The 10,094-nt window shown below is 35.2% G+C and overlaps 2 protein-coding genes across 4 annotated transcripts; one reads left to right on the forward strand and one right to left on the reverse strand.

The window, feature by feature from the left end:
- Positions 1-1,435: 1,435 nt before the first annotated feature.
- Positions 1,436-4,760, forward strand: LOC120348649 (NADH dehydrogenase [ubiquinone] 1 alpha subcomplex subunit 7-like). 2 transcript variants are annotated; one of them, XM_039418837.2, is made up of 4 exons: positions 1,436-1,578; positions 2,990-3,036; positions 3,583-3,740; positions 4,485-4,760. In XM_039418837.2, exons 1-4 carry the CDS (start codon positions 1,528-1,530, stop codon positions 4,592-4,594), a joined length of 366 nt encoding a protein of 121 aa, XP_039274771.2. In that variant the 5' UTR covers positions 1,436-1,527; the 3' UTR covers positions 4,595-4,760. The 2 variants fall into 2 exon arrangements, with proteins under 2 accessions (XP_039274771.2, XP_039274769.2); XM_039418835.2 differs by having other exon boundaries at positions 1,452-1,578; positions 4,482-4,680.
- A 230-nt stretch (positions 4,761-4,990) lies between these two features.
- LOC120348648 (uncharacterized) lies at positions 4,991-9,535 on the reverse strand. Of its 2 annotated transcripts, none has more exons than XM_039418834.2 (6): positions 9,250-9,535; positions 9,093-9,152; positions 8,917-8,991; positions 8,498-8,608; positions 6,087-6,313; positions 4,991-5,725 (listed from the first exon to the last, which is right to left on the reverse strand). In XM_039418834.2, exons 1-6 carry the CDS (start codon positions 9,479-9,481, stop codon positions 5,540-5,542), a joined length of 891 nt encoding a protein of 296 aa, XP_039274768.2. In that variant the 5' UTR covers positions 9,482-9,535; the 3' UTR covers positions 4,991-5,539. The 2 variants fall into 2 exon arrangements, with proteins under 2 accessions (XP_039274768.2, XP_039274767.2); XM_039418833.2 differs by having other exon boundaries at positions 8,492-8,608.
- Between the last annotated feature and the right edge of the window lie 559 nt (positions 9,536-10,094).

A 10,094-nucleotide genomic window follows, 5' to 3' on the forward strand; every position in this document is an offset into this window, starting at 1 on the left:
ATCGCTTTTCTCTTCGAATACTGGACCAATTGCTTTGAAATTTTCAGTAGTTAAAGTTTGATTTTTTGTTCCAGAAGGCTATCACTTTTTTTTATTTCTAATTTTTCTATGAATTCGCTGTTTTGAAATTTACTCATGGGAACACTGTTTTCATACTTATATCAAGCGGTTGCGTGACCAAGCCTGCAGGTAGGCCTACGGTACTGCTAAGTTACCGTGCCACAGTGAAATTGACTTGTTCCTTATGCGATTATACTATTGCAGTAATGTATATTTTCTAGCAAATCTAGCCTACCGTATTCGTTAATTTTGATAAGAGCAAATTGAATTGAGTTTTTATATGCCAGAAAAGAACCGTTCCACGATCGAATAGCAGGCATACAGCAACAGGTACTGGTAAGGCTGTGACCACTTCCCAGAGAACTGGCGGGCCGATCCGGACGAAATTTGATGTGAACCCTGGAAGTGTTATCAAACTGACACAGGAATTTTCAGAACGATCGGGCAAAGTGAAGTGGGCCAAAACAGCCTTTTAGTGGCCCGGAATAGGCTACCTGTCATTCAAGCAATCGATCAAGTCACGCTAGAGTGATTTTGGCGTTTAGGTGCCGTTAAAATTTCGTCTCGGAGCGGGAAAGCGTTCGCCCAAGTATTGGTAATTTTTCAAGTGGCATTGGGTAGAGAAAGTGCCTCCGCCCCTCAGAGGTGAGAAAACGTGTGGAAAGCCACGCCCACTTTTTACCTGAACCTAAAAAGTCGCTTTTCTCTTTCATTACTGGACCAATTGCTCTGAAATTTTCAGTGCTCAAAGATAAAATTTTCTTTAGACGGCTATTACTTTCATTTACTTCAAACGTTTCCATATATTTGGGCATAGTTCTCTTGTTATCACGATACGGTTGTGAAAATGGTATCTGATTATTAAATTGTGTTTTTCTGAAATATCTTTTTCTAAAAAGTGTATTTTGGTGATTGTACACCGTGTTGAAAATTTTATCATGTACAAATAGTTACAAGTTTTTGTAGTGTAATTTGTATTGTAGTTCTGTCACTTTGTTAAAATAAGTTCTGTGCAATTGGCGATACTTACATCAGGAACTCTTATAATGAAATGTGTATCTCTTTGTTTAATATTTTCGGTCTTATTGGGTGTTGATTTATCGAGTTAAGTTGGATGACTTTAACCTTAACTTCGTATATGCTGACCATACCGCCGAGCCGAGTTATCTGAGAAACATCTGCGGAAAATTAATTTTTCAGAAGAATGTTCATTCGTTTTGCTGCTGCGAATGTTTGGTCCGAATTATTGAGCTTTTTTTTAATCAGCTGTTTAACCGTAGTAGTATATATTTACGGTTTAACGATCGCAGGTTCAAATCACTTAGTTAGGATCGTTAGGATCATACAGCGATAGAACTCTGGACACAACATGGCAAGTGTGACGTCACACGAGCGCTTATAACGTTACCAATGCATGTCCTCACTTGTGTTATAGTCACTTTGGGTTGAACCTGTCAAGCTGTAAGGATGTCTGGGCAATCGCCTTTCATAGCGAAGCTTACACACTGGCTTGGTTACGTGAGTACCGATATTTATTTTACAGTATTTAAATATGTTGAGAACGGAGCACAAAATTCTAGCAAATTCTGTGAATATTTTGTTCGAAACATTTGTTTATTAGGTACGGTATGCGTCCAATAATAAATTAGTAACCAAGGCATTTAGGTCCACCTTTATTTGAGAAACAATATTTATAAAATGAAAAGCAAAATCGGAAAATGACCTGCTCATTAAGTCATTGCCACATTGCTAAATTTTCTATATTCGTTGAAATTATCATTAAGTCATTGCCACATTGCTAAATTTTCTATATTCAGATATTCGTTGAAATTATTCTGATCGCTGGATTGGCAATGCTTTGTTTAAAATTATTAATGATGTGTTACCGGTAGCGTAGTTAAAACAATACTAGAGTCACAGGGTATATGATGGGGTGGAGAAAGCATATAAAAAATATAAATTTATTCATTGAAGTACAAAATGTGGATTGTACGGTACCGGTATGTAATATCTTTGAGGGGGACTGACTAAAAGTAGACACTTGAAAATTAGGCACTTCGAAAAAGAGGGTACAATGGGCGTAATAACTTATAAAAAAATGAATTAATTAAAAATATTCGAATTAAATATTGATCATGTAAATTGCAACGAGTAAACCAATTGGTAATATTTAAAACCTAGTATTATTAGGAGGCGCACACGCTCGATCACAACATATGCTAGGCACTCAATCAGGCACTTTGAAAAATATAGAAAATGGGAATTATAACCAATTAAAAGGACAGAAAATAAAAATAGTAGCCACAAAGACTAGTCTAGGTGAATATCCAATGAATGTACTTGAGCCTAGTAGTGGTATTTGAGAATAATAAATTGTTACAGGTTGGCACTTATTTAGACACTTCGGAAAAAAGGTAAAATGTGCGTAATAACTTTCAAAAAGATGATGAATTAGTAGTTTAAAATATTCAAATTAAATATCGTTACACAAATTGCAACAAGTGAACCCATTGGTAATATTTCAAACGTAGTATTATAAGGAGGCGCACACGCTCGATCACAACATATGCTAGGCACTGATTTGGTCACTTCGAAAAATCCCAATAATACTACGTTTTAAATGTTATCATTGGGTTTACTTGTTGCAATTTACATGTTGTATAAAATAATTTTAACTAACTCATTATCTTTTTAAAAGTTATTACTCCCATTTACCTTTTTTGAGAGGGGCCTAAAAAAGTGCCTAATTTTCAATTGTCGTCTTTCAGTCCGTCCCTCTTTTAAGACTAGCTAACTTTGAATCGGTTTTGCCTTTAGTCTAACATGAGAAATTGTATGCTCTTAAAATAACCAAAAATTTGTGAGATGATCAAGTCTTTAAAAATTTAGCTAACCTTTTGATTCATTTAAAAAGGAAATTTTATTTTAGAGAAGGCACCGAATGTGGCTGAGGTACAAAGATGATATTTCATCAAGGTAATTTTATTTTTTGAGTGTTATATTGTATTGTATTTGGTCGAATAGAGAAGCAACTGGCGGGAATCGTAAATAAATGAATATAATGCTATCGAACTGCATTCATCAGTCTTTTAATATTGTTAGACTTGCAATATACATTGATGAATAAGTGGATTTTTGAGTGATTATAATTTACAGACAATACATCAAACTCGTATTCTATTGCGTATTTTGGCGGATGGTCAAGCTATATACCAGTATTAGGGAGGATCGGGTTATTTCATTTAGATTACTCGCAAGTAACCAACTGTCAGTGTGACTGGGGATTCCGAAACTTCCACCAATCACTGGTATAAATTGTATTATAACATCACATTCTAGTATATTGACTCAGCATTTATTTTGTAAATTTAACAATCCCCCATTATTGAAATTGTAAATACATTGCTGCCTGCCTTCCAAGTTCCAACGAAGCATGTTTGCATAAACAACATAAAAATGATGCATTATCACTTGTAGTTATAGCTACAAGATATAGCATTTGACAATTTTTATATACTTTAGAACCATACCAAAGCCCACAATGCCTCCATCAGAAAATTCAGCAATTTCGAATAACTATTATTGTTCAAGAGATGCAAGAAGACAAATGGGTCAACCAGTTGTTATAAAAGCAACTGGAATGGCTCAAAAACAGCTGGAAGCACAAAAGCAGCTCGAAGGTAGTTTGGTATTGAGTTGATCTCGTATAACGTATAAGCCTGCATGGAAATTGAAACATGTTTGATTGGTTAGATCAGGGGCGCACAGTTCAAATGATCATGCGTGCCAAAGTTTTCAAAATAATTTTGTCACATGCCACGTCATGTTGAATAAGTTTTGGTACTGTGAACGAACTTTCGTAGAACACATAACAATTAATTCCAAATTCACGAGTGGTTTCATCTCTTGTTCAGCAAAAGGTTTTTCTCATTGCTACAATCAATGCGAATATAAACTTTTCAGCATTAGTGTTACTATAAAGTCCTAAAAATGTTAATGATAGCAACTAGCTAGGAGATAGGCATGTGTGTATAAACTGGTTGTTTTCAATTTTAGCAACACAAAAGCGCTTTATTTCAACTAAATCGAAAAGTCATGTATAACCTACCCAACCGATTGCTACCATGGGCTAGGCTACCTCCAGTTAGAATGCTACTATGATAACAGGGCCATTAGCTAGTGATGTGTGAATAAACATGGTGATATAAGTTTATTTCGATATAAACAAGACTTATTATTAGGATTTATCATAGATTCATAAATATAAGTATTACTTTTTACCGAACTGTGCCACGTTGGAGCTCGTGGTGTGCGACATTGGGCATGTGTGCCCTGTGCTGTTCACCCCTGGGTTAGGTGACCCATTCCAATTGTAGTAGATAGTGGTAGCCTATCAATGAGTGATATGTGCCTATTTACAGAAGGAGGTCCAAAAGATGTTGTCAAAACTGAAACAAAGCCCAGTACTTCTTCGCCATTTCCAACTCCAGGAATGGGACTTAGGTGGACACAGTCTAAAGAACAAGGGTGGTGAAGGACTGCGTTTGCAAATTTTTTTGAATTGTTCTATATGATATTTATTTTCTTTATCATTAATAGTAATAAATGTGACATTGCGAATGAGGGAAATTAGAAATACCTAGATATCATCGGGAAGTATCAGTATGCGAAAAAAAAAATAGAACAAGTGTGAACTGTTACCACTTTTCAATATCCCGGCATGTCAATGGTTATGTTCACTTTATGTAAGGGATTGTATCAGCACGATTCTTCGATTGGACCCTATTCTACTTTGCCAGTCCCAGTATTGGAATTGTCCACTCTTCTAGATTATTCTATATTGTAAGTTCAGTTAAAATTGATTTATTCAACAGATTGATTGGATTTTTCAAATTCGGTGCAAAATTTTTTCTGTTACGTCTTGTTTCATCATTGCCTTGAAGAGAGAAGATATGGGAGTCCAGTTTCAATCGTGGCATGTAGCAGCTGATTTAAAATTGTTAAGCTTTGGTGCATCTACAGGTGTCTAACAAAATAGTCAAGTTTCAGCCCAAATCTTGTTAAAATAGTGCCAGAATCCACTGAAATATGCCAGTTTATATTTGTGCTTTAATTTATGCACCAGAAAGTTAGTAAAGTGAGGGGAGATAAAAAAAAAATAGCCATAATTTTTGTAGTCCGCTTTATTATCAAGTTTGTAAATAGCTTGACAAAAATGATAGGTGTTCAATGATGTTGAGGTGAATTGAATAGATGAAACTGGCCTTCAGGGAGTAAAATGCTGTGCAGATTAAAATTAAGCAATGTTTCAACGCTCCAATACCTGATTTAAGAAAGTTATTACTGACAACTATGAAAATGAAAAAGGTAAAATCTTGGCTCATAACTGAGCCAGTACAGTTTCAACGCAACCTATAAAATAGCGCATTTCACTGCTTCAAGTAACGACCTCCAGTGTCAACAAACCCGTTTCACGATTTCAGAATTCACACACGACTCCCTGTCTCTTCAAGGATGGGTAATAATTGACCATTCCCTGATATTTGTGCTTCTTATTCCTGGCGACCGTGATATAAATGTTGGAATAGAGCGAATTTGAGTTGCCTGCTCGAGGATTATTTGGGTACCATTTTAAGAAACTGTCGGGCGCACTGATTTGAAGAGTCTGCAATATGAAAGTACAGAGTTAGGTATATTTTGCGAACGTTTAACGTAACCCTAAATATGAAAGTAAAATAGGTTGATTTAGAATCTATTACATTTTTAGATGTATATATATATATATTATCTTGAAGGTCAGACTGTTCACATGTTAACGCTTGCTCACGGTAAAATCTTCCTATACTTTATCAATGCAAAAATATATAAAAGTAGGCCTATTTAAACTTTTTCGAGGCTCATTTTCGATTACTCCAACTATACTAACGCCTCTCGATATAATAAAGTATATAAAAAGGTCAAATGCTCGGGAAACATCCATTACGTCTTATTTTTAATAAATTTAGTCTTCGTTTACTATACCATACCGAGGTATTTATCGTTGACCCGAGCCACACCGACACTGTGTAATTTCCTTCCGGAATTTTTGCTCTTAAATTCTCTGATATTTGTTCAAATGTGACATTACTTCGTAACTGAGCAATTTTCGAGCCACTTTTTCTACAAATGTTCACGGCATTTGTGAAAGTTATAGAATATTGATTTCGAACATCGGTGTAGTAACAAGTATCGTCGACGAAGACCTCACAGTTTTCTAAATAGAAACATACACTGACCTAACAAAATTTACATTTTCTTTGTTTATTACAGTGTTCCCCCGAAAATAAGACTGGGTCTCATTTTCGGGGGATGTTTTACATTTTCATTTATCAAAAACAACATTTCAAAATAGAGAATTATGATATTTTCAAATATATATACAAAATATGAAAACCGATATCCATTTACTTATAACTAACACGTCTTTATTCAAAATAACTGCAAAACAATGATTATTAATCATTAAAAACGTGTGGGAAAGATTTCTTGCTATCGACTAGGTCAAATTTTTCATTTACTTATTTTAAGGGGAGGGCTTATAATCTTATATTATTTTTATTTTTAGAATTAAGGCTAAGTCTTATTTTCAGAGTAGGTTTTATTTTCGTGGAAACACGGTATATGCATAACGTTAATTCGTACATCAATTTTCGGATAGACTACTTCGGTGAAATTTCGGTACACCCGTAGTTGTCTGTATGTGTACCAGGTTATGGTTAGGCCATAGTTTTATTCTGATTTTCCTTATTTTAGTTCTATTACAAGTTCAGGGACTGTCTGTGTTAGCAAGTAAATATACCCCCTGCCCATAGGCTTTCGTCCCTTTACACAACTTGATGTAAAATGGGCGAACAAAATTAGTTACCTCCACAGTGATACAAATACTTCTGGAGCGCCGAAATTTCACATTATATGAACCATATTTTAAACTTCTACTACAAAGTCATTAGAGCAACCGAAAATGTTATCCATCCCCAACAGTAACTACCTAGCATCGGCAAAGCGAACCCTTGGCTTATATACAATTTTCGATAAATCATCTCCACTGAATTCGAGCCGACGAATTCCATCGATATATCATAGACCAACAAAGAAAGTGTTGTTTACGATGGATACTGAGAAGCAAAATTATATTTCATTCTATTCTTATCATAACGAAATATCATATAGTTTGAGATTGCAGTTCACCCACAATACTGTTTGCAGTTCATCAGCAATGCCGTCTAATGCCTTCGAAACAACAGCCATGTGCAATAATTTAAGATTCCCATCTCGCGATCGGGGCCATTTGGTATATACAGGGTGTCTCAAAAGTAAGTATACAATTGTAATTTTGATTTGCTTCTCAGGTACTCATCATAGAGCAACGTTGGGATACACCGCGCTCGCCGCGGAGTTTTCATGCGGCTCTTCTCGCTGGCAATAAGTATATATTATCCAAATTCAATTAAGAGAAACTGTAGCGTAACAGTTTTTATTTGAATTTATTTAAGCGGTTGAAGAATATATACTTTGCAATATTGTTATTATACGTTTATATTTAAGTTCTTCTCAGTTCACGGTATTTTAATATTATTAATTTCAAAAATTATGCGGCTCTCACATATTTCTGACTTTCTACATGCGGCTCTCATAGTAAAAAATTTTGTCCACCCCTGTCCACCGCGTTCATTTCTTCAAGAAACATAGTGTGGATAAGTAGTAAAATTTATATACTGTTTGCATTTTTCAACAACCCACAGGATGACAAGAGAATTAACCGAAGAAATGAGGTGCAAAATTGCTGTTTGGCAAAAAGCAGTAAAGCAAACTCAGCGTCTCTTCTAACGGAATTAATTCGACTCTGAATGTTTTCTGAATCGTCGCTCTTTGGTCCTCCTGATCTTTGTGCATCAACTACAGATCGAGTTTCCATAAATTTACGATGAATTGCATAAATTGTTCGTCGTGTAGGAGCAGAATTGATTCCAAACTCTTAGTTAAAGAGGAGCTGAGTTTGCCTTACTAATTTATATGCTTCTTGCCAAACAGCAATTTTTCAACTCATTCCTGGGGTTAATCTCATAGTCATGCTGTGAGTTGTTAAAAAAGGCAAACAATACCTAAATTTTACTACTTATCCATACTATGTTTCTTGAAGAAATGAACGCTCTCTGATGAATACCTTAAAAGAAAATCAAAATTAAAAGTGTATACTTACTTTTGCGACACCCTGTATATATAAGCTACTGCGCCGATTGCAGCATTCCAGTCTATTACATAATTGTTGGTCTTAGTAAGTACGGATAAGAAAAAAGGCCGATTTTGGGCTTAATCCTTACAAAGATGAAACATATATATATACATGATTCTATATATATATGTATATATAATCAAAATATGTTATATTCACGAGAACTTTTCATCAATTCGGATGTGCCGGTGTTCTCATCCGTTTCATTTAGAACGACGTGCTCGTTTGATGTCTTCATTGCAGCGTTCCGTTCCAAATTCATTATCTTTTGTACAACTAGACCAGATAAATTAAGCATTAAATAAAAATCCCCTTTTTCTGAACCAAGTCAATGGAGCCCGCATCAATAAGGCTAGTTCCCTAAGTTAAGGCTAAATGCTGGCGGCATAAAATCAATAAAACATTTAATATATTTTCCCAGGTGTGTTGGCATAGTCACCAGAAATCTCGATATATATAAAATATATATAAAATAAAGTATATATAAAATCAGCGCGGAATTTTCAACGTTGAAATATGAAGAGGAGTTCATTTTCTATTATGTTGGCCATACTTGATGTTCTTATAATATAGCGAGAACTCACCTTGAAGGTAATTACTTTCCATTTTTTCCACTCTTTTCTGAAGTTGTGTATTTATTTTCTGCATTTCTTTCAGTTCTGAAAATAATTGCTCTTGAAAATAGCTCAGGTTCCTTTGTTAATAATTTCGTGATTATTGACGATAGAAAACAACCATAACAACAAATTCTTGAGCTTACGAGCTTCTATGTTTCTGTTGTCCTCATTTCTCTTCTTCTCGTCCCGTTCTAAATTCGGTCCTATATATATATATATATATATACCGAATTTATTGTAAATATGATTAATATAGATATTAAAAATGTACTTATTTATTTACGACAAAACAGTATTCACCTAAAATATCTTCTTCGACGACAGTGTTTCTTGTTTCACATGTTATCGGGAACTGTGTTTTTGAGAGATATTCAGTAACATCATAACCGACGCTGTTCCATGCTGCTGGGGCAGGATCACATTTTGCGATCTGGCAACCTGGTTTGACGGAGCAGTCCAACGTCGTCGCCACAACACAGCTTATTATCAATGCTAACACAAAACAGCAGACTGGTATTTTCCTGCTTCGCATTTTGTAAATAATTTTTGACAAATAATGGTCCTATAAATCAACAAATCCCGAAGATACGCGAAAACAACAATTTACTGCAATGCGTTTTTATATTTCTCGTATAAACATCGCTATTCCGAAGCGTTTTATTTCTACTTGCTGGAAAGGTGATGTGAATAGCTGCAGGCAGAGATTATTCAGCTTGCATATTTTCAGTTTTCATTGCTTAATTGTAAGAAGACATCATGGTTTTTCCATCCATGTCTGACCACTCTATCAAATGATAGGGCCAAGCTTGCCATGGAACCGTTCACTACGTTTCGCCATGGCATTATACAGATTGAAATAATCGCGTATAAGAGGATTGTTGGAATGTGTCGCTTACTTCGGAGACTCGTTTTGCAAGTTTCGGACTCAATGCTGCAGGGCATCTTCAAAACACATTTTTAAGTCCCGCCACATTCCGACCATTGCATGGACGAATATATCATTGATAATGCTTACGTCTCGGGTTAACTTTGATTGGCAGCATGTTACACGCCAGTAAAACCTAACAACTAATGCTTCATTCCGAATAAAGATCTAGAAGTCTTAGCTATAGAGCCCTTTCAAATTGCGTCTAGCCTTCCCTGTA

Source organism: Styela clava, chromosome 1 (assembly GCF_964204865.1).
Source record: "Styela clava chromosome 1, kaStyClav1.hap1.2, whole genome shotgun sequence".
NCBI lineage: Eukaryota > Metazoa > Chordata > Ascidiacea > Stolidobranchia > Styelidae > Styela > Styela clava.

Coding starts and splice junctions, on each gene's coding strand:
- LOC120348649 (XM_039418835.2), top strand. CDS start 1,528: ATGTCTGGGCAATCGCCTTTCATAGCGAAGCTTACACACTGGCTTGGT. Junction 1,579..2,989: donor TTACACACTGGCTTGGTTAC/GTGAGTACCGAT, acceptor ATTTTATTTTAG/AGAAGGCACCGAATGTGGCT. Junction 3,037..3,582: donor AAAGATGATATTTCATCAAG/GTAATTTTATTT, acceptor TATATACTTTAG/AACCATACCAAAGCCCACAA.
- LOC120348648 (XM_039418833.2), bottom strand. CDS start 9,481: ATGCGAAGCAGGAAAATACCAGTCTGCTGTTTTGTGTTAGCATTGATA. Junction 6,314..8,491: donor CGAATTGATGAAAAGTTCTC/GTGAATATAACA, acceptor GTTTCTATTTAG/AAAACTGTGAGGTCTTCGTC. Junction 5,726..6,086: donor GGTCAACGATAAATACCTCG/GTATGGTATAGT, acceptor TTCATATTGCAG/ACTCTTCAAATCAGTGCGCC.